This window comes from Crotalus tigris, unplaced genomic scaffold, assembly GCF_016545835.1.
Source record: "Crotalus tigris isolate CLP2741 ecotype Arizona unplaced genomic scaffold, ASM1654583v1 scf7180000024461.2689607, whole genome shotgun sequence".
NCBI lineage: Eukaryota > Metazoa > Chordata > Lepidosauria > Squamata > Viperidae > Crotalus > Crotalus tigris.
Window position 1 is genome coordinate 2,127,501 of NW_024100631.1, and position 23,994 is coordinate 2,151,494.

General features: G+C 46.8%; 2 protein-coding genes across 12 annotated transcripts in view; both read right to left on the reverse strand.

The window, feature by feature from the left end:
- SEPTIN5 (septin 5) overlaps positions 1-14,073 on the reverse strand; it is a 34,992-nt gene extending 20,919 nt beyond the window's left edge. For 2 of the 6 annotated variants that reach the window (XM_039332423.1, XM_039332422.1), the window contains exon 1: positions 6,545-6,703. In XM_039332423.1, coding sequence (XP_039188357.1) covers positions 6,545-6,688 — 144 coding nt within the window. In that variant the 5' untranslated portion in view covers positions 6,689-6,703. Of the gene's footprint in view, positions 1-1,352; positions 1,507-6,544; positions 6,704-11,963; positions 11,975-12,172; positions 12,499-12,888; positions 13,002-13,115 lie in introns of those variants that run through there. The other 4 variants (XM_039332427.1, XM_039332426.1, XM_039332425.1 and 1 more) reach the window with 4 other exon arrangements.
- LOC120303173 (septin-2) overlaps positions 12,865-23,994 on the reverse strand; it is a 34,542-nt gene continuing 23,412 nt past the window's right edge. For 5 of the 6 annotated variants that reach the window (XM_039332435.1, XM_039332434.1, XM_039332436.1 and 2 more), the window contains 2 exons: positions 22,104-22,199; positions 14,322-15,295 (listed from right to left, as the gene is read on the reverse strand). In XM_039332435.1, the coding sequence (XP_039188369.1) occupies positions 22,131-22,199 (69 nt within the window). In that variant the 3' untranslated portion in view covers positions 14,322-15,295; positions 22,104-22,130. Of the gene's footprint in view, positions 13,002-14,321; positions 15,296-22,103; positions 22,200-23,994 lie in introns of those variants that run through there. The other variant, XM_039332432.1, reaches the window with a different exon arrangement.

The window sequence follows — 23,994 nt, forward strand, 5'->3', positions numbered from 1 at the left end:
TTCACCACACCCCAAACTCACAAACTCCCTTCTGTACATCAGCCGGGTGTGAAGAATCATCTGTAGCCGATCCCGAAGGATAAAAAAACAAAAAACAGGCACATGTGTTTTTCTCCAAGCCTATCCAAAGTTCTTGTAGTACATTGACCCTTTTGCTCATTCGGGGCCAAGGAAAAGAAAAATACAGGACATGGAAAAGCTCACAAGGTCTGCCCATTACACTGATTTTCCGTAAACTGGTTTTGCAAGGTTGGTTGAGTTCAAAGCAACCTCATTTAAAGTAGGAATTGTGACCAGTTCATCCTGCCTGGCTAAATTATTGGTCTCGGGATGCTGGGCTCCAGCATCCCAGAACAAGGAAAAGAAAGAAAAGAAAGAAAAGATCGAGAAAGAAAGGAAGGAAGGAGAAAAAGAGAAAGAGAAAGAGAGAGAGGAAAAAAAGAAAGAAAGAAAGAAAGAAAGAAAGAAAGAAAGAAAGAAAGAAAGAAAGGGAGAAAGAGAGGAAAGAAAGAAAGAAAGAAAGAGGAAAGAAAGAAAGGGAGAGGAAAGAAAGAAAGAAAGAAAGAAAGAAAGGAAGGAAGGAAGGAAGGGAGAAAGGGAGGAATCAAAATATATTAGAATCAAAATGTGATGGAGCCAACATCTAAAGCAGGGGGTCTTCAAACTTGCTGGCAGAGGAATTCTGGGAGTTGAAGTCCACAAATCATCAAAGGGCCAGGTTTGAAGACCCCTGGAGCCTCTCGCTTATTTCATGCGCTCCGAGAGATGCAGAATTCCGGCTGGACTGAGATGGAAAAACAAATTAAATTCTGCCTCTGCGTCGCCTCGAACCCCGAGAGGAAGAAACGCTTCTGAACTTGGGAGCCAGGCAGAAGAAACTGTGAAAACACCCAGAATTTGGTGGGAAAGGTGTTAAAAGTTTTGTTTGACTGCAATAACAGAGTTGGCTTTTGACAAACGAGGCGTCAACCCAAGTCCACCTTGGCAGGCTCAAAAAAAAAAAAAAAACCTCACACCCGTCTTACTATGTTCTTTGGCACCGGAATGGCGATTCCCGGGCTGGGCTGTCAATGAAGGCATTCAGACAGGAGGAGGAGGAGGAGGACTGTGGGAAGAAGAAGGAGGAGGAGGAAGACGACGACTGTGGGAAGAAGAAGAAGAAGAAGAAGAAGAAGAAGAAGAAGAAGAAGAAGAAGAAGAAGAAGAAGAAGAAGAAGAAGAAGAAGAAGAAGAAGAGGAGGAGGAGGAGGAGGATGAGGAGGAGGAGGAGGAGGAGGAGGAGGAGGAGGAGGAGGAGGAGGAGGAGGAGGAGGAGGGGGACGACGACTGTGGGGTCCTTGCTGCTCTCTGACCTCGGTTGTGTTCCTTGCAGACGTCTCACGACCCAACTAGGAAACATCCACAGGGCTTGAAAGGAGCGGGTTTTAAATCTCTCCTTTTATATACAAGCAGCCTGGCTTGCAGACAGCAAAGCTGGCAAGACACAAAGACGAGCATCTACAGCAGTGTTTTTCCACCTTGCCAACTTTAAAAGGCGGAGGTCTTCTACTCCCAGAATTCCCCAGCCAATGCCGGCTGGGGAATTCTGGGAGTTGAAGTCGCCGAGGTTGAAAAACACCCGTCCCGTGGGCCTCCCATCCCCAGCTGAGCCGTTCCTGCCTTCTCTCCTCCCGAATGTCAACTTGGTTTCACGGTCGGCTTTGCAGGCACCTCCCAGTACGGGCTGGCACCAGGCAAGACTGTACCAATGGGCTTGCGGTTCCCAAACAGGAGACACTTTGTGCGAACGGACAACAAAAGCTGGCCTGAAAGAACACGGCCCCACAGCTTGGAGACACCCTCCTGTCTTTCCCCAAGCGCCCAAACATCGCCGAGCGAAGAAATTGAGAAAAGACAAAACTCTTGGAGATCCGTTCCTACCGAGCTTTTGAACAAGCTTTGTGCAGAACAGCTCCACTCTGGAGGTCTCCCAGCTCTTGGACAGAAAGCCTGAGCAGTGTGAAAGCATCATCCAAAATTGTGCCGAGAGGTTTTCTTCCTCTTCAGAACAAAACAAAAGGCAGTCCTTCTTGGGCTATTCCAGCATTTTGTTTTCTTTTCTTTAAAACAGGGAGGCGGGGAGGAAAAAAAATGAAAGCAGACCCTACAGCAAGGGTCCCCATCCTATACCACTTCAGACAAATGGCTGTCCAGTCTCTTCTTAAAATCCTCCACTGATGGAGCACCCACAACATCTGAAGGCAAGCCGTTCCACGGCTTGACAATAATAATAATAAAGTTGGAAGGGACCTTGGAGGTCATCTAGTCCAACCCCCTGCTCAGGCAGGAGACCCGATACCATTTCAGACAAATGGCTGTCCAGTCTCTTCTTAAAATCCTCCACTGATGGAGCACCCACAACATCTGAAGGCAAGCCGTTCCACGGCTTAATAATAATAATAATAATAATAAAGTTGGAAGGGACCTTGGAGGTCATCTAGTCCAACCCCCTGCTAGGCCCTATACCACTTCAGACAAATGGCTGTCCAGTCTCTTCTTAAAATCCTCCACTGATGGAGCACCCACAACATCTGAAGGCAAGCCGTTCCACGGCTTGACAATAATAATAATAAAGTTGGAAGGGACCTTGGAGGTCATCTAGTCCAACCCCCTGCTCAGGCAGGAGACCCGATACCATTTCAGACAAATGGCTGTCCAGTCTCTTCTTAAAATCCTCCACTGATGGAGCACCCACAACTTCTGAAGGCAATTCATTACACTGATTAATTGTTCTCACTACCTGGAAATTTCTCCTTAGTTCCAGGTTGCTTCTAACCTTGATTAGTTTCCATCCATTGTTTCTTCTCTTGCCTTCTGCTGCTTTGGAAAATAAGTTGACCCCCTTTTCTTTGTGGCAGCCCCTCAAATAGTGGAATACAGTTATAATGTCCCCCCCCCCAAACACAGTCTTTCTTTTTTCTAGACTGGCCATATCCATTGTTGCTGTTGTTGTTAGTTGTGAAGTTGTGCCCGACCCATCGCGAGCCCATGGACGACGTTCCTCCAGGCCTTCCTGTCCTCTACCATCTTCTGGAGTCCATTGAAGTTCACACCTCCTGCTTCAGCAGCTCCATCCAGCCACCTCATTCTCTGTCGTCCCCTTCTTCTCTTGCCCTCCATCTTTCCCAGCATCAGGCTCTTCTCCAGGGAGTCCTTCCTTCTCATTCGGTGGCCAAAGGACTTGAGTTTCAACTTCAGGATCTGGCCTTCCTTCTAAAGAGCAGTTGGGGTTGATCTCCTCTAGGACCGACCGGTTGGATCGCCTTGCCGTCCAGGGGACTCGCAGGAGTCTTCTCCAGCACCAGAGTCCAAAGGCCTCCGTTCTTTGGCGCTCAGCCTTTCTTATGGTCCAACTTTCACAGCCTTACACTGCAACTGGGAAAACCACGGCCTTGACGGTTGCAGCATCCCGGGACCATGGGATGGCCACTGCCGAGCTTCCCAGCCAGCTTCCAACAAACCAACTCAAGGAGGGAAGTCGGATTTGCTTAACGACCACACGTTTCGTTGAACAACTGCAGTGATTCGCTTAGCAACCGTGGCAAATCACTGGAGATTTTTAAGAAGAGTCTAGACAGTCACTTGTCTATGAGATGTATAGGTCCTTCTGCTTGAGCAGGGGGCTGGACTAGAGGACCTCCAAGGTCACTTCCAGCTCTGTTCTATTCTATTCTATTCTATTCCTTCCTTCCTTCCTTGTCTGAGCTGATATAAATCCTCCTGCTTGAGCAGTGGGCTGGACTAGAAGATCTCCAAGGTCCCTTCCAGCTCTATTCTATTCTATTCTATTCTATTCTATTCTATTCTATTCTATTCTATTCTATTCTATTCTATTCTATTCTATTCTATTCTATTCTATTCCTTCCTTCCTTCCTTTCTTCCTTCCTTCCTTGTCTGAGCTGATATAAATCCTCCTGCTTGAGCAGTGGGCTGGACTAGAAGATCTCCAAGGTCCCTTCCAGCTCTATTCTATTCTATTCTATTCTATTCTATTCTATTCTATTCTATTCTATTCTATTCTATTCTATTCTATTCCTTCCTTCCTTTCTTCCTTCCTTCCTTGTCTGAGCTGATATAAATCCTCCTGCTTGAGCAGTGGGCTGGACTAGAAGATCTCCAAGGTCCCTTCCAGCTCTATTCTATTCTATTCTATTCTATTCTATTCTATTCTATTCTATTCTATTCTATTCTATTCTATTCTATTCTATTCTATTCTATTCCATTCCATTCCATTCCATCTCTATTCTATTCTTTCCCTCTTTTCCTTCTTCCTTCCTTTGTCTGAGATGGTATAGGTGCTCCTGCTTGAGCAGGGGGCTGGACTAGACGACCTCCAAGATCCCTTCCAGTTCTATTCTATTCTATCTCTCAAAAACAGTCCTGAAATCAGAAACAGTTTACTTGAAAATCCAGCTTCCTCAGCCATGGAAATTGTGGTCCGGTTGTGCTTGTAAGTCAAGGACTACCTGGAATTTTCTATTGCGATGTGGGTGGGGGTTTCTCCCCCCTCCCGGCCGGAGGAGGAAGAGAAAGCAGCTCCAAATTTAGACGCTGTCCCTTGCCTCTTCACCAGGAAGAGAAAATTGGGACACTGCACAATCAGGAGGAGTCCAATTAACCAATTAGCCAAAACTGGATCTGCCAGTCCAAAGCAGAATTTCTGCAAGACAGAACCTCGCTCGGCCAGCTTTTGTAAAGGCTGTTTTTTTTTTTTCAGCCGCCGGGAACCCCACGCTGGCTTTGCGAATCCTGCTTGGGATCCGCCAGGGAGAGAAAAATTCAGCCGATCAGGTCCTGCAGAATGATAGGCTGTTCCTTTCTGGAACAGCAATTTTTTCTTCACCCCCACCCCTACGTAACTCACGAGGCGGATTAAAAAAAGAAAATCCAGCTGAAGGATGCGTTGCTTGTACTCCGCCTAAATTAAAGAAATGCCTCGGATACGGGGCGGTGTGTTTTCGTCAGCAATTAAGCCCTGCTGGAGCAGATGTCCAGGGATTGAGTTTCGGCAAACGTTGGCACAGACCGGTTTCGGAAGAAGGCTGCAGAAGCACAGGTGAGGAGGGATGGGAAGGGACCGAGGTGCGTTGGGAAAATATCGACGGGAATTGAATTAACAGAGTTGGAAGGGACCTTGGAGGTCATCTAGTCCAACCCCCTGCTCAGGTAGGAAATCTACCTATCCCGTTTCAGACAAATGGCGGTCCAGTCTCTTCTTGAAAATAAGTGGCATATAGCCAGTCCTCATGCTTACAACCCTAGCGGTAGCATCCCCATGGTTACATGATCAAAACGCAAGCACTTGGGAACCAGCCTGTATTTTACAATAGTTGTAGCCTTCCAAGGTCACGTGATCATCATTTGCAACCTTCTCAGTCATAAACAACAACCACAATAATAAAGTTGGAAGGGACCTTGGAGGTCATCTAGTCCAACCCCCTGCTCAGGCAGGAAACCCTACACCATTTTGGACAAATGACTGTCCAGTCTCTTCTTAAAAACTTCCAGGGTTGGAGCATTCACCGCTTCTGGAGGCAGACTGTTCCACTGGTTAATTGTTCTCACTGTCAGGAAGTTTCCCCTTAGTTCTAGGTTGCTTCTCTCCTTGCTTAGTTTCCATCTATTGCTTTTCATCCTGCTTTTTGGTGCTTTGGAGAATAGGTGGACCCCCCCACTTCTTTGTGGCAGCCCCTCAAATTTTGGAAGATGCTCTCGTGTCACCCCTAGTCCTTCTTTTCTCTAGACTAGATAGACCCCATTCCTGCAACCGTTTTTCGTATGTTTTAGCTTCCAGGCCCTAAATCATCTTTGCTCTTCTCTGCGCTCTTTCCAAAGTTTCAGCGTTTTATTTATATCATAATAATTTAATTGGCTCTTTGTTCTGCTTCCGGAGGCTGAGGATGGCTTAACAACACCCTGCTGGGTGTGATCAAAAGTTTCATCATCCCTTCGCACAGCAGTCGAAGAGATGCGTTGCTGGGAATCAGAAGAAAAATGTATTTCTTCTTTGGATTGTGTACAACTGTACACAATCCAAAAAAAAAAAAAAAGATGCTGAGATTCTGGACAGAGTGCCGAGAAGAGCAGCCAAGATGATAAAGGAAAGCAGCAATGGATGGGAACTAATCAAGGAGAGAAGCAACCTAGAATCAAGGAGAAATTTCCCGTCACTGAGAACAATTAATCAGTGGAACGACTTGCCTCCAGAGGTTGTGGGTGCTCCATCACTGGAGGTTTTCAAGAAGAGACTGGACGGCCATTTGTCTGGAATCGTACAAGGTCTCCTGCTTCAGCAATGGGGTTGGACTAGAAGATCTCCAAGGTCCCCCTCCCAACTCTGTGATTCTGTTAAAACGACACCGCAAAGAAAGGTCGTAGAATTAAAGCATGTTCGTGTGGTGACCCACTTAACAGCATGACTCACAACTGTGATTCGAGGCTCAATTACGGTCATAAATCAAGGACCCCCTGTAAGAAGCTCTCACCCAGAGATTTGAGACCAGACCTTTAATCTTGTCCACGGAGGGATGAGGATCCAGTCTCCTAATCCCCCATCAAATCCAATCGCAGCCAATGGAATTAAGACAGCTGTTTGGAACAATGCCAGCTGGCCTCCCTGCCTCATGCACAGCACATCTGCACTGCCCATCTCCCATTTAATATTGTTAGCGTGCACAACTAGCGTGACTTTGCAAGAGTGTGCAGATGCCTTCCGTTGCTTAGCTACAAGACTGGATGGAGATATGGGAACCGTTTTTTGCTCCCAGCAATCTCCTTGAGACTATTCTTAGAGCTTCTCGCTGCTTGCCATGATTGGTTCAAGGCCACTTTTTTGCTCCCCTGACTGGCTTATAAAGAGTCTTCCCACGGCACGTGTCTAAGCAAGATTCGGAAGTGACCCAAATGTCAGAGAAGGCAACCATTAATTCAACCCAATAGGGCACAGTGGTATTAATCCCTTGCAATTTCCTCAATTCTGAATTTCTCAAAAGAATAGTTCTCCCAAAGATGCTTTTTTCGCAAGGCAACGGGACTTCGTTTTTCTTTGAAGACATTTCGCCTCTCGTCACAGAAGCTTCTTCATCCAGGGTTTCTTCAGCTCTGGATGAAGCTTCTTAGAAGACAAGCGAAACGTCTTCAAAGAAAAACAAGGAAGTCCACGTGCCTCGTGAAAAAGCATCTTTGGGATAACTACAATCTGGATGACTGAGAATCTCCCTAGACCAGGGGTAGGCAACCTTGGCTCTTTTATGACTTGTGGACTTCAACTCCCAGAATTCCTGAGCCAGCATGGGGGAAACTTTGGCCCCCTCATGACTCGTGGACTTCAACTCCCAGAATTCCTGAGCCAGTATGGGGGAACTATGGCCCCCTCATGATTCGTGGACTTCAACTCCCAGAATTCCTGAGCCAGCATGGGGGAAACTTTGGCCCCCTCATGACTTGTGGACTTCAACTCCCAGAATTCCTGAGCTAGCATGGCTCAGCTGGGAAACCTCTCCCTTTCCCCTCAGCATGGCTGGCTCAGGAATTCTGGGAGTTGAAGTCCACAAGTCATAAAAGAGCCAAGGTTGCCTACCCCTGGCCTAGACATAAGAATAGATGTCTATTTCTAAGCAACAAATAATAAGCCCGACTCGCCCCAGAGATGTTTGGTTAAGCAGACGATTCACACTTTGCATTAATCTGAAATGTATGTTGTGGTGATGAGAACCCAGCCACAGCAATTTGTAAAGCCTGACTCACGGATTAGTAGGATAAATGGTTCTAGATAATCAGCAACAGAATGAAAGGAAAGGCATCAAAGCAATCCAGGGTTTTACCTGAGCCCAACCTTACTTAACAGAGTGTTATGCAATTAACATTCATCCCTGAAATGAACCATTTTCTTCTCAAAACCTCCATCGGCGTTTAAATAAGCTTATTCAGATTCAATAATTACATCCCCTAAAGCAGGAAAGGAAGAATATTGTTGCATTTTAGCACTGGGGAGGATTCCTGAGAACAGCACGGAGAAGAACCACAAATGGACCATTGAACCAATCAATCCAGCTTTCTCACTTGAGGCACAAATGAGCAGGTTCAAATTATTCCCATTTTGGAAACTTTATGCAATGATTCTTTGGAGAAATCCATAATTCTGGGAAAGGTGAAAGGAGAGGAGGAGGAAGAGGAAATGGCCACTAGCCAGGTGGAGGGATTTAATTACAACAGTGATGGGTGTATATTTTGGGTGAGCTAAAGGACCAGGTTAGAAGAACTAATTACGAGTAGTTCTCAACTTACAACAGTGATGGCGAACCTTTTAGAGACCGAGTGCCCAAACTGCAATCCAAAACCCATTTATGCATCGTTGGGTGCCGGGTGGGTGTGGCCCATTGGGAGGGTGTGGCCCATTGGGTGGGCATGGCTGTGGTGGTAACGGCAGACTGGGTGGGACTAAAAAGTTCAATCAATCAATTCCAACTTTGCGAGATCTTTTTTTCCCCCCCGCGAGAAGTTGAAATCGATTGATTGATTGAACCTTTTTTTTTTTTTTTGCACACGGCGGCGGAGGCCTAAAGCGAAAAGGTTTTATAAAACCCAGCTGAAGGCCTAGGACTGGAGCGGCGTCTGAGTGCCGCCTCTGGCACCCGTGCCATAGGTTCGCCCCCACTGACTTATAACATTCAGTGACCATCCAAAGTCACAACGGCACCGAAAATAGTGATTTACAACCATTTTTCATACTTAGGACTCTTCTCCCCATGGTCACAAGATTTACATTCGGATGCTTGACAACTGACTCACATTTAATGATGGCTGCAGTGCCCCAAGATCCCCTTTTGACAAACAAAGTCCATGGGAAAACCAGATTCGCTTCACAAACGTGTTCCTACTTTAACAACTGCAGCGATCCAGTTACCAATTGTGACGAGCCGTAAAAGGGGGCAAATCCCCCTGAACAAATGTCTCACTTAGCAATATAAATTTGGGGCTCATAAGTTGAGGACTACCTGCCTATGGTTACAGAAAGACATAATTAATTGTACTCTGTCTACATATAAAGTTGTACTACTAAAATACCCACATCTTCAAATAAAGGCCGTGTTGTTTGCCTTGGGGAGGACATAGGGAAAACCTGAACACGCTTGAGGAACGCCATCAAGGAACAGAATAAAATAGGAGAATCCGCCAGGGAAAGGGAAGAAAATGAGCCAATTTGGTCTAGTGGTTAAGGCATCGGGCTAGACAGCGGGAGACGGTGAGTTCTAGTCCTCCCTTAAGCAGGAAAGCTGGCTAGGTGAGTTTGCACTCATCACTAAGAAATTGTGAGTTCTAGTTCCGCCTTAGGCAGGAAAATGACTTTGAGCCAATCACCAGGAGACGGTGAGTTCTAGTCCCGCCTTAGCCACGAAAGCCAGCAGGGTGATTTTTGGACCAATCACCAGGAGACGGTGAGTTCTAGTCCCGCCTTAGCCACGAAAGCCAGCAGGGTGATTTTTGGACCAATCACCAGGAGACGGTGAGTTCTAGTCCCGCCTTAGCCACGAAAGCCAGCAGGGTGATTTTTGGACCAATCACCAGGAGACGGTGAGTTCTAGTCCCGCCTTAGCCACGAAAGCCAGCAGGGTGATTTTTGGACCAATCACCAGGAGACGGTGAGTTCTAGTCCCGCCTTAGCCACGAAAGCCAGCTGGGTGATTTTTGGACCAATCACCAGGAGACGGTGAGTTCTAGTCCACATTAGCCACGAAAGCCAGCTGGGCGACCTTGGCCCAGTCCCACTCTGTAAGCCCAACCTATCTCACAGGGCTGTTACTGTTGGGAAAATCAGAGGAAGGAAGGTGTGCTGCATATGTTGGCCGCCTTGAGTTATTGGTAAAAATAATAAAATGGCAGGATACAAATAAACAACTCAATAAAATAAAAATCCAGGAGAAGGAAGAGCCTGGCTACCATGTTAGCTCCACTGAACACAACCCAATTCACTCCCTAAACCAGGGGTAGGCCACCTTGGCTCTTTTATGACTCGTGGACTTCAACTCCCAGAATTCCCGAGCCAGCCACCCTGAGAGGAAAGGGAGAGGTTTCCAAGCTGAGCCAGACTGGCTCAGGAATTCTGGGAGTTGAAGTCCACCAGTCATGAGGGGGCCATAGTTCCCCCATACTAGCTCAGGAATTCTGGGAGTTGAAGTCCACAAGTCATGACGGGGCCATAGCTCCCCCATGCTGGCTCAGGAATTATGGGAGTTGAAGTCCACGAGTCATGAGGGGACCATAGTTCCCCCATGCTGGCTCAGGGATTCTGGGAGTTGAAGTCCACGAGTCATGAGGGGGCCATAGTTCCCCCATACTGGCTCAGGAATTCTGGGAGTTGAAGTCCACGAGTCATGAGGGGACCATAGTTCCCCCATGCTGGCTCAGGAATTCTGGGAGTTGAAGTCCACGAGTCATGAGGGGGCCATAGTTCCCCCATACTGGCTCAAGAATTCTGGGAGTTGAAGTCCATGAATCATCAAAGAACCAAGGTTGCCTGTGGTTGTTGTTAGTAGCAAAGTCGTGTCCGACCCGTCGCGAGCCCATGGATGACATTCCTCCAGGCCTTCCTGTCCTCTACCATCTTCTGGAGTCCATTTAAGCTCACGCCTCCTGCTTCAGTGACTCCATCCATCCACCTCCTTCTCTGTCGTCCCCTTCTTCTCTTGCCCTCCATCTTTCCCAGCATTAGGCTCTTCTCCAGTGAGTCCTTCCTTCTCATTAGGTGGCCAAAGTATTCTCCACCATCTGAAAATTCTTCCTAATTGCCAGAGCGAGGGAGTGTCGGGGAACCGACTCAGATGGGGAAAAGCCTGGAGAAGGCCAGGTTGCTCTCCCAATCCTTTTAACCTCCAGTCTTTGGCGTCTGGATTCTCTCCCCCTCCAGCCTTCTAAACAGCCAAACCCAACAGCACACGGATTTAATTCTGGCTGCATCTCCACCAGCAGCTTACCTTGCCTACGAGACCAAGAAGCCACAGCCCCGTCAGCAAACAAAAAGGGCGTGCAACCAATTATTTCAGAACAGACGGCATGCAAACAGTTATTTTATTTTATTTAAAAAGGGGGAGAAAAATCACGGGGATCTCCTTGTGGAATCCAATCTGCCCCCTTTGCCAGCCAATAACAACAACAACAATAATACTCTCATTCTGCATCTCGCCATCCCTGCAAACCCGGATCCCGGCTGCACCAAGCTCAAGCCAGCCAGCCAGCCAGCCAAACTGCAGATAAACAATCTTCTTCCTTGCCACGGAATTACATCAGCCTAGCCCCCACACCCCACCCCATCCCTGCACAAACACACACCCTACCATCCCTCCAGGGAAGGAAAACTGGGCACGCCGAAAGGATGCTGGGGGGGGGGGGCGCGGAGAAGGCTCAGACAGTAACAAGGAAAGGCGTCTCAGAAGCCAGCTTTGAAATCTTGCAACTGCTTTCCAGGAGAGAAACGAAAATGACCAGAACATGGTTTGGTTTAGCTTGGCCCCAGTATGTGGCTGGAGTAGCTCAGCAGGGTTGCTAGCTGCCAACCAAGGGACAAGGCCCTTAGGCTTTGCAAAAGCCCCCCACCCTCTCGAAACCCTGCTTTCCTGCAAACAGCCCAGACAGCTGAAACCAACATTCCTAAGCCTGTGTCTGTGTCTTTGCTATTCAAAGCTGGAATTGGCTTCGCCCCTCGTCTGTAAAAATTGAGGGGCTGGGCGGGGGGGGGGGGCGGGAAAGAGGGAGGGTCTGCTTGTCTTTCCTCGAAACAGGTGAGAAAATGGAAGTAATCCCCCACCCACCCACCCCTTTAGCATCATCTGGGACGGCGAGGGGAAAAGAGAGAGAGAGAGAGAGAGAGAGAGAGAGAGAGAGAGAGAGAGAGAGAGAGAGAGAGAGGATAAAAGAATCAACCTTACCTGTTTTTCTTCTATGGGAGACAAACGCAGACGGGCAGCGCCGGAGGATGGGAAAGGACAGGAGGGGGGGGGGGAAACGGGAAAAAAAGCCAAAATTAGAAGAAGAAAAAAAGACACCTCCCGAGACTCAACGCCCCCTCCCCAAAAAAGGCAAGCAGGTTTTTAAAAACGTGCCTTATTCTCCTCTCCCCCCCCCAATAAAAGCTCACCTGGATTGACCAGCTTGCTCTTGTACCGCAGGGCTGTGCTCATCTCGGAGACCCTCGCCCCCTCCCCAAAGAGGGTGTGGGGCTTCCTGGGCTTGCAATGCGAGCCGGGCCCCCCCACCCGCTTTTCCCGGCAAGCGAGCCTTGGCCCCGCCGCGCTTCGAGCTTTGCAAACGCGGCTCCGCTTACTCCGGCGGAGGCTGCTGCAGCGGAGAAGCGGAGCTCCAAGGAGAAAAAAAAAAAAGGGGGGGGGTTTATTAGAAAAAGGAGGAGCAAAAGTGGCCTGGCCCCGCCCAATCGCTCGCCGACAGCCAATCACAACCCAGCCTCGAGCCGGCCGATCTGTTTCACCCCCCGCCCTTTATCTTTTTCTCGGCTCCCGAAGGATAAAAACTGCGGAGGGGAGAGCGAGGCGCGCACCCTGGTCCTTCCCCCCCCCCCATCCTCGCGCTGCATCGAGGTCATCCCAGGCGCTAGTCCTCATGATTTGGCTGGGAAAATAAATAAATAAATAGAGAGCTTCCGGAACCAGGAAGGTAAAATAGCATCTTCTCATTCCCGCAGAGCTGGGGCGATGGTGTTAGCTGGGAATTTGTGGCAGGGTAGTCAATGGGGGATTCTGGGATTTCCGGGGGGGGGTTATGATTGGGGTATAGTCTCCTCTCTGTTCGCTTTGCTGCAGCCTCCCAACCTCTAAAAACAGAAAAAGGGGGTCTCACCTCAAATGTTAAAACATCGGCACGACCGTCCGCTTTGTTTCGTACGCCTAAAATTTCCTGCGAAATGTATTGTTCTAACACTGATGATGTTACCTAGTTGGGTCATGAAACACCTGCAAGAAAAAACCCCCAAGCTCAGAGAGCACTAAATGAATATACAAATATTCTCTTCTATTAAAGCTTCATCTCCCCTAAATGATTTATTCCACCCACCCTTTCAAAGTCACCTGAGTTCAAAGCAAGTAAAGCTTGGCCCTGGTTCTGCCTGTCGGCAACCGCTTTGTGGCAGGTGTGGGTGTATTATGCCAGGAAGGTGGCATAATACAAGGCAAGGCCCCAGTCTCCCACACCTTCAAGGACTCGTCTGCCTTTGCAGTCCACCCAAGCCCCTTTAAGAAATAAGCACAATGGACAATTACAACCCAGAATTTTGTTGGGATAAATGTCCATTAGTCATTAAAAAAAAACAAAAAGGGCACACCGGAGAGGGTAGAAGTAGACTGGACGGTGGTGATTTTAATTTGATTGGTCGGTTGCTATAAGGTTGTGTTATTCCACCTATTCTTCATTTAGCTGACAGCCCCAGATTAACACTTCTCATTATGATGATTGTCTAGACAGCATATCCTATCCTTGGGCATTTGTTTAAACAGCCTGATTGAGCTGAATGTTCGAGCATTAATACATTGGGTGTAAGGGAATTTACTGAATTGATTTGTAAGTAAGGAGGTCTTTTTATCTGGGTCCCATGTTTTAAGAAAGGCACCGAATAAAGACATGTACCATTATTGTTTTACAGCTTGCCTTCTCAAAAATGAATATGGGATGGTTTGCTCCGTCCATCACCGTAACATCCCAACAAGCCACGCGCATATCAATTTTCTAAGAGCATCCATGCACTCTTGATAGTCCAGATGGTGCCCAGCCGGTCATAAAAGATTCAAGTAGTCCTCCAATTAACGACCATAATTTTGGTGGCAAGTCATGACGTCTCCCCATCTGATTTTTATGACTTTTTCTGCATCAACTCTGGCAAGTCAAACTGAATAGTGTCCTGACAGGGCAGCACCGCCTTGCATAGGGATGGAAATTCTGATTGTGGGATGTTGCTTTATCACTGGAGGCTTTGGAGAAGAGATTGGACAATCACTTGTCTGGAACGGAGTAGCGTCTCTCCTACTTGAGCAGGGGGTTGGACTAGATGACCTCCAAGGTCCCTCCAACTCTGTTACACTGGTCCCAATTATGCTCTTAAGTTGAGGACTGCTTGGATCCCTGCCTACTGCAGCCCTGTTTGATTTCTTTTCCACAATTCAAAAGTTCTCAGGAAAGGACACTTCCGCCTACTTACCTTTCCCACCGTTGTTCAAAGCTCTGGAGATTTTATCCACAACTTCGCTCCCCCCCCCCAAAGACAGACAGGAAAACCCACAGAGTTTTCACAGGTGGATTCCATTTATTACAAAAACGGTCCAGAAAATTAGTGTCGTGATGCCTACAAAACCTTTTGAGGATTTATATCATTGTTCTCTCAACTGAAATTTGATAGAAAACACAGTGAGAATCTAATACCCCAAAAAAATCCATGAGCGATTTTTTTTTTTTTAAGAAAGAAATTTAGAAATTTCTTTAAGAAAAAAGACGGCGTGTCCTCCCCATGATTTTTAAGGCATGGTGGGTGAAACTCTCCAAATTTTTCACATCACTGGTGAGGTATAGTTTTTCTGTTCTGTACCGTATCTTATTTATTTATTTATTTATTTATTTATTTATTTAAGGGAGCACCAGAAAGGAAGAATTTGATCCTCTTGTGACTGACAAACATTTTTTTAAGAAGCGGAGAGAAGAATGCTATAAACTCACCGACGGCTGCAAATAAATGTATATACAACTTACAAAGTTCAGAAGAATTGGCCAAGTCTAACTGAAAATATAGTTCCGGCAGAGCTTATAGTACAGATTCAGAAATTTGCTTAATGAAGGAAGAAATTAAAAAAAAAAAAGGTAGAAACGTATCAAGAGCCACCTGGGCGGAAGAGAGAGAGAAAAAAAGGAATAATTCCTGCTTTTAAAAGCTTAGCAGATATGACATGCCATGTTAACTGGGGGGGTGGATTTTAAACAATGCAAGAGACACATCGAAGGATAAAAGGAGGGGGAAAAATAGGTTCCATATTGTGATGCTGCATTCATGCATAGCAAGACGTGAAAGAAGACAGAAGCAACGTTATACGTATCCGTGGACAGATATTTTTTTTTTCTCCAATAGGAATTTCAAGGTTTTTTAGCTGCACTGGGTCGTATCCTGATCCGGTATCCAAGCGTGAACCTCTCAAATCCATTAGTGTCATCGATGAAATTCAATTTGAATTCATGGCCCCTTTTTCTTAAGACCGTCGCATCCCCACTGTAAGGAAGAGTACAAAGCAAGAGTTTAGAAGAATGGCTGGTGTCCTTGACTTATAACCGTCGGTTTAGTGACCGGAGTGACAACGGCACTGGAAAAAAGCAACTTGTGACCTGATTTTCACACACGCATCCGTTGCAGCATTTCCCTACGGTCACGTGATCACAATTCGAATGCTTGGCAACTGGCATGTATTTAAGGCGGTTGCAGTGTCTTGGGGTGTGTGTGTGTGTGTGTGTGTGTGTGTGTGTGTGTGTGTGTGTGTGACATGATCCCCTTTTGGGACCTTCAGACCCGCAAAGTCAAGGCAGCTTCCCTTAATAACCGGGTTACTAATTTAAAACAAGGCAGCGATTCGTTTAACAACGGTGGTGAGAAAGGTCGTAAAATGGGGCAAAAATGCACTCAGTGGCAGACATTTTGGGCTCAATTGTGCTCGTAAGTCGAAGGCTTCCCTGTGGTGTTTAGCTCCTTTTTTTAAATTATTTTTTTGCTGTGCTGGAAATGAAGATAATAATAATAATAATAATAATAGTAGTAGTAGTAGTAGTAGTAATAAAGTTGGAAGGGACCTTGGAGGTCATCTAGTCCAACCCCCTGCTCAGGCAGGAAACCCTAGACCATTTCGGACAAATGGCTGCCCAGTCTCTTCTTAAAAACTTCCAGGGTTGGAGCATTTACTGCTTCTGGAGGCAGGCTGTTCCACTGGTCAATTGTTCTAACTGTTAGGAAGTTTCTCCTTAGTTCTAGGTTGCTTCTCTCCTTGATTAGTTTCTGTTGCAAAATCAATCCCCTTTTTGCCTAATAATAGTGCCTGTGCTTTTAAATGATGCGCTGCTCTAGCACATGGCAGGGATTTTAAGCTGGGATAGTTTTGGCTGCCTTGAGGGCTGCACCTACACAAAGCCGGTTCAACCGAGAGCAGGAAAGAGAGACAGCTATTGTGGTCTCTGTGAGGTTTTTTTTTTTTTGCCAATGCCCGTTCATAAAGGGTGTAATTTTGGAGTTTCCAGCCAGATCAGAAAAGCTAGAAGTGGCTGAGCGAAGGCAAGGGGAGGAATGCTTGAATGGCGACAGGAAGTCCAAAGACGTAAATAACGGGAGTCGTGGGATACCCTGTGAACTGACAAAACCATTGTGGCTTATGCTCTCACAGTTCACGGTCAGGTTTACACACAGCAGACCTATTAAGAATTTGGCAGTCTCGTGTAGACTGGTTCCACAAGATCTATTGGTCCTGCGTGCAGAGCGGGAATGTGGCTATCGCCGAGAAAAGGGTGATGCAGTGAAGAAGAAGAAAAAAATTCTAGAAAAAAATAATCTTGGGTCCAATGGAGAGGAGAGGAAATAGGGAAAGGAAAGGAAAACAGAAAGGAAAGGAAATAGAGAGGAAAGGAAGGGAAGTGAAATAGAGAAAAGAAAGGAAAAGAAGAATGGGGAGGCGAAAAGGAAATAGAAAAAGGGAAGGAAAAGAGAATAGGAAAAGAGGAGAAAAGGGAAGGAATCTCAGCTCAGCTCATACAGAGAAAGGAACAAGCCCATACGATTCACCAGGAGACAGGATCTACTCAAACAATGGGGCAGTTCACTAAACCTCCATTAACCATAACTACTGGAAACGTCAACATGATGGTTACTCTAAACTCCTGGCTAAGTTTCACATTCCAACCTGAAAGACCTGGTGTGTGTGTGTGTGTGTTCTGCAACCTTTTCCCTAGATCAGTGATGGCAAGTGCCCAAACTGCAATCCAAAACCCAGGGTGCAGCTACAGTGGGCTTGGCAGACTGGGTGGGCGTGGCAACTGGATGGGTGTGGCTGCAGTAGTCATGGCAGATTGGGTGGGCATGGCCGGGGTGGGCGTGGCCACCTTGATGTTGCTTATGGGGAGGGACAGCTGTGGGAGCCGGGCAGGGTTGGGGGAGATCCAGGGGGGTCTCTGGTGGGTGGGATGGCGGACTCCCCAATGGCGGCTCCAGGCTGGCTGGCCTTAAGCCAGTGATGGCGAACTTTTAGAGACCACGTGTGCTGGGGCAATGGCACATGCCCACAGAGAGGGCTCCGCGTTCGCCACCACTGCCCTAGATGATCTCCGTCATCACCTCCCTTTGACATCGGACCATGACTCAAGTCTGGTTGCTATGGCAGTGCCAGACCTATTTGTCTTCTGAAACCCCACATATTGGTTATCGCAAGGAGCTGGGGGTTATTTTTCAACCTTTTGCAAAATCTCTGCTTGGCAGAAACCAGGTGGGCGTTAGCAAAAGCAACTTGAGATAACATGTGAAAGTTCTTCAAGGAAGCTCCCCCCCATCTCCTTTTTTCCTGGTTTTAAATGCTCTCCCCCGTGATTAATCCTAAGCGAAATAAATGAGTTATTAGCATCTGGTGGGATTTCAGTGATTGCTTCTGCTCAGAGCCACTCCAGATGTTATCTGCAACAAACCGAAGATGAAGGAAATTTAAAAGCGTCTCCTTTACATTCTCTTTTCCTTTTTTGCAGTTTCCACGCGCACACACACACACACCCAGGGGGAGGGGAAAAAAAATCAGGATTTATGGGATGCGTTCCTCTTTCCAGAAAAGAAAAACAAAAAATGACATCCCATCATTTTAGGAGCTATTTCTGCATCACTGGCAGATTCAGAAGCTATGTGAGATAAACCTGGGTCAGGTTTTTGCAGTCTTAAGCAAAAGGGTGGGGGAAGAACATGACCGAAATCTGCTCTCAAAGACAAATGAGGCATAAAGATGCTTGGCAGCCCAGGGCAGCCTCATTAATATACCTCCCTCCCATTTAATTCCTTCCAGAACTTCCAAGGCTATGTAATGGCATGTGGGAACTGACCTCGCAAAACTGAGCCAGGCAGACAAGAGACCTGTCAGATAAGAGACTGCCTAGCCCACAGCTACGTCATGGGTGGGGAAAGAGACTCGGAAGGGACCCTCCCTATTTTCTCGGGATGTAAAGGAGAGGGCTGGTAATGGTATGTGGGGAAAAGTTGGGGAGTTGAGATGCTGCTTAGGGAATGGTTAGATGATGGACAGCATAGCCTGGGCTGCATAATGGGTGGGGCAAGAGACTCTCCCTAGTTTCTCAAAATGTATAGGAGGGGGCTATAACGGTGTGTGGGAAGACCTTGGAAGGTGGGGCAGAAAAGGGCAGAAGAGAGGCTGCCAGCAGTCAGATAAGGGTCCGCTTACCCCACAGCTGGACAATGGGTAGGGCAAGAGACTCAGCAAGGGACCCTCCCTAGTTTCTCAAGGTATATAGGAGGGGGCTACAATGGTATGTGGGAAAGCCTTTGGGAGACTGGGCAAGGAGACGCCGCCAAGGGAACGGTCAGATAAGGGTCCGCTTACCCTACAGCTGGAGAATGGGTGGGGCAAGAGACTCAGCAAGGGACTCTCCCTAGTTTCTCAAGGTATATAGGAGGGGACTATAATGGTATGCGGGAAAGACTTTGGGAGACTGGGCAAAGAGATGCCGCCAAGGGAAAGGTCAGATAAGGGACTGCTTACCCCACAGCTGGACAATGGGTGGGGCAAGAGACTCAACAAGGGACTCTCCCCAGTTTCTTAAGCTGTAAAGGAGGGAGCTACAATGGTATGTGGGAAAGCCTTTGGGAGACTGGGCAAAGAGATGCCGCCAAGGGAACGGTCAGATAAGGATCCGCTTACCCCACAGCTGGACAATGGGTGGGGCAAGAGACTCAATAAGGGACCCTCCCTAGTTTCTCAGGCTGTAAAGAAGGCGGCCATAACAATATGTGGGAGGACCTTGGAAGATGGGGCAGAAAAAGAAAGAAGCGGGACTGCCTAAGGAGTAGTCAGAGAAGAGACGGCATAGCCCACAGCTGCATAATGGGAGGGGAAAGAGGGTCAGAAGGGACCCTCCCTAGTTTCTCAAGCAGTATAGGAGGGGGCTATAACGGTATGTGGGAAAGACTTTGGGAGACTGGGCAAAGAGATGCCTCCAAGAGAACGGTCAGATAAGGGACTGCTTACCCCACAGCTGGACAATGGGTGGGGCAAGAGGCTTAGAAGGGACCCTCCTTAGTTTCTCAAGATGCAGGGGAGGGGGAGAGAAATGTGCAGGTAGCCCTCAACTGACAACAGTTCATTTAGTGACCTTTCCAAGTTACAACAGCACTGGAAAAAAATATGACATGGCCTTTTTTCACACGGCCTTTGCAGCCTCCCCCAGGGTCACATGATCAAAACCCAGAGGCTTGGCAACTGACTCGTATTTATGACAGATGCAGGGTCCCCGGGGGTCACGTGATCCCCTTTGGCGACCTTCTAACAAGCAAAGTCAATGGGGGGTTCACTTTACGACCGTTGTTACTAACTAATCGATTGCAGTGTGTTCCGCTTAATGACGGTGGCAAGAAAGGTCTTAAAATGGGGCCAAACTCAACTGAACCACCGCCTCGCTTAGCAAGAGAAATTTTGGGCCCAGTTGCGGTCGTACGTTGAGGACCCCCTGCCTATTCAAACTTGCAAGATTCGGCCATGTAGCTTTGCAATAAAATAAGACGTCGTTCTGGAATCGAAAGCAGGAATCGATGTGGTAAATTCAGTTGCCGATTGAAACCTGTTTTTTAAAAAAAACAACAAACTCCATTCCTAATATTTCAGCTTTTGTAGCCAACAAAATTGGGCTATTCCCTCGTTCTCCCAGCAGCAAACAAATACTCCTCTTGGCTGCAACCAGACGGGAAAGTTTGGCCGCCCCCTTAGACTTTGACTCAAGCCAAGTTTAGTTATGACCCTTCCTTTCCCAGGAAAAGTTTCCATTCCGATCGCTCCAGTTTTGAAGTTTGAAAGAAGCAACTCTACAACTTAATTTTTCTTCCTTATTTTTTTTGCAGGAGCAGCCAAGCCGGGAAAAATAAAAAAAACCAGACCACGTGCACCGGGATACCTCATTTCCAAAAAATGTGGATCCCACAGAATTTTGGCGCGTTGATGTGTCTAGACTGGGAAGTCAATTTCTAAAAGTTTGCTTTGGAAAAGAGGTTTCTTTCTGTTAGAAAACAGGCCACTTCAAGAAGCAAAGGAAGGTTCAATGGCTTCTTCAGAATACTTCCGCCCATCATCGGTTTGAAATAGACTGCCAGCCAATCGCCAGCAGCTTCCTGGGTGGAGCTATAAGTGGGAGGAGCTTGCGTTCCCAAATTTTAATTTTCTATTCTCCCAGGGCGTGGGGAGGGGAAAAAAAAAACTTGTGTCCATGTTGGTTGAAGCCAACAGTCTCCCAGTCGAAAGACGAAAGTCTTCTCCATCCTGGCTTGTTGATGTAAATTCACCTATCATTTTTGGACATAAATAATGGCTATTTCAGGATATATTTAGTTTGGTTTCTCCTTGGAAACCACTTCTAGACTTTGTGCTCAAGGGAGAAAAAAAAATGAAATCTTGACTCTGGCATTTGCTGATTAGATGAATTTGTGGTTATAGAAAAGCTAGGATTTACCAAGTATGTAAAACTTTTTAGAGGCTGTAATTTTATTTTTTTATTCTACTGTGCTGAAAAAATGTAGAAGTCAATGCTCTTTTTTTTCCTTCTCTTTATCCTATACTTCTACTCCCTTCTTTCTTTCTTTCTTTCTTTCTTTCTTTCTTTCTTTCTTTCTTTCTTTCTTCTTTCTTTCTTTTTCTTCCTCTTTTTCTCTTTCTCTTTTTTCTTTCTCTCTTTTTCTTTCTCTTTCCTCTTTCCTTCCTTTCTTTCTTTCTTTCTTTCTTTCTTTCTTTCTCTCTCTTTCTCTCTCTTCTTTCTCCTTTCCCTTTCTCCTTTCTCCGCTATCTTTATTTTTATTTGTGATTTATATTTTGATTGTAATGAAAAAAAAAAGACATGACAATGGATGTTTCTTACTTCTGGTCAGCATGTTGGGTCCATCCACAACTGTGGTGTGTATAATATATGGCTTGGCACTGAAGCTAAGTCAGCAAACTATGTTAAAATGCAACATGGTTAAGAGAAATGTATAAACCCAGTTACTAGTTCCAGGGAATCCTGTTCGTCAGCTCCTGAATTATTTTGCAAATTACAGGATCATTAAAAAAAATGGGACTAATCCTTTGAATGAACTAGAATCGTTGGAAGAAGATCTAAGCTTTCTACTTCAACAATTACAGTACTTTTTGAAGTGGTGGGAAATGCTTTTACATCAATGTTACATTGTCCCAACCACAGAAATATTTTGGGTCCGTATTTACTTCAAACAAGGAAAGCAAAACGCAAGGAAGGAAAAATAAATAAACTTCCTTCAATGTGGAAACTGTTACAAAGCCCTATGGTGGAACACAAGCCACATGGCTTGAGGTTTTACATTTTAACAGGTCAGCAAAGCACAGCCGGTGCTCAAAACAGACCATTTAAAGAGCATCTAACATCTTACAAGTCTATATTTTTCATTTCCACCTTTTCAAGAAAAAAACACAAGAAATTTCCTTTCCTGGAAACAGAACCAATCTTCAGGCTGGATTCCTTCTTACCAGCAGCACATCGAAGGAGATCTACAGAATTTCACTGAATATGGAAGTTGGGAGTTTTGGCTTTGCTTGTGTGTGTGGACCGATTGCTGGCATGCTGCAGACCGGTACTGGTCCACAGCCCGGGGACTGGGGACCCCTGCAGCAGGGTATTGTTAGGCCACCCTCAGCCTCCCTTGCTGACTGCTGTTGCTCTCAATACTTTGAGGGATGGGAAGCTGATCTCTCTTTCATCTCTGCATCAACTCCAAAAAAAAAAAAGAAGCTTTGTGCATTTGGGAAGCTGGGGAATGTAAAAGCCATACTTACCATCAGAAGATTTAGGAGACCTCCTCCTTACTCGTCCGCAGGTTTGATCCTCATCTGGGCTTGCATGTGGGCGATCATCTCCTGCATACGACGCAACTGGATGGGGAGGGGGGGAGAGAAAAAGAGGGGAAATGCAGTGAGCCCAGTTAAACCCACCCCCTTGAATTTTAGCTACCGTAGCGAGGAGGCCTCTTGAGACGGCCTGCCTAACGGCACAGCCAGGAACCTTATTTTTATGGCAAAAGACCCGTTGCAAGCAGGGACCACCTAATCAATAAGCAGCAACAGCACTTAAGACTTATATATCGCTTCATAGTGCCTCACAGCAGTGGTCCCCAACTTTTCCATCTTGGAGGCCTGGATGGGCATGCCTGGGGGGGGGCGTGAGTGGCAGGCACACATGCACGAGCACACAGCTCCATTGGTGTGAGCGGCAGGCACGTGCACTTGCCATCAGTCATACGGGCCACTTTCAAATAAACCACAGCCTGGTAACGGGCCACAGTTCAGGGATTGGGGACCTCTGCCTTACAGCGCTCTCTGGGCGGTTTACAGAGTCGGCCTCTTGCCCCCCAACAATCTGGGTCCTCATTTTTCCGACCTCGGAAGGATGGCAAGGCTGAGTCAACCTTGAGCCCGTCAGGATTGAACTGCTGGCAGTCGGCAGAGTTAGCCTGCAATACTGCATTCTAACCACTGTGCATTATGGAAGGATGGATGGGAGGGAGGGAGGGAGGGAGGGAGGGAGGGAGGGAGGGAGGGAGGAAAGGAAGGAAGGAAGGAAGGAAGGAAGGAAGGAAGGAAGGAAGGAAGGAAGGAAGGAAGGAAGGAAGGAAGGAAGGAAGGTAGAGCACTAGCACTTAGACTTCTATACCGCTTCAGTGCTTTACAACCCTTTCTAAGCGGTTTACAGAGTCGGCCTCTTGCCCCCCAACAATCTGGGTCCTCATTTTTCCGACCTCGGAAGGATGGCAAGGCTGAGTCAACCTTGAGCCAGTCAGGATTGAACTGCTGGCAGTGAACTAGCCTGCAATACTACATTCTAACCAGTGCGAAGGAAGGAAGGAAGGAAGGAAGGAAGGAAGGAAGGAAGGAAGGAAGGAAGGAAGGAAGGAAGGAAGGAAGGAAGGAAGGAAGTAAAAAAGGTAAAGCACTAGCACGTAGACTTATATACCGCTTCACAGCGCTTTACAGCCCTCTCTAAGCGGTTTACAGAGTCAGCTTGTTGCCCCCAACAATCCGGATCCTCATTTTAGCGACTGTGGAAGGATGGAAGGTTGAGTCAACCTTGAGCCACAATGACACAGTGGTTAGAATGCAGTCTTAATTATTTAACTGAATTAATCTTAAATGAATTCTTTGTCGGTACATTTAAATTTCACACGCACATCCCAAGAATTTCCATTCAGAACACCACCAAATAACGGGGAAGCCATTCCCACGATGCTGTGACAGGCTATTTGGTATTCCAGGTATGTTTTAACTAGCCACTAATCTGGGGCGTGTGGCCAAAACACACAAGCCATTACAAACGGCTTGCAATTATTACTGCCTTCCCTTCTCCCGTGGGAATCATTTTCTCCCGTGGGACTGCTTTGGGTATTGCAGAAGCTACATTCTTCAAGTATGACCCATTGCTAGCTCCATGCTATTTATGGAGAGCAACTTTTCTTTTTTCCATCCATTCTGGCCTTTACGGTAAACCGAACAAGGAAAGACTAGAAGAATTTTTTAATAAAAATAACTGCGGCAGGAGGGGGGGGGGGAAGGATGAAGAATTTCACCCAGAGCATGTCTGTATTACTATGAAAACATTAAAAAAGAAAAAAAATCTAACTCGTTGCTTCATAAATGTGAATTTATCCAAGGATGAATAGTAATTTCATTGCAG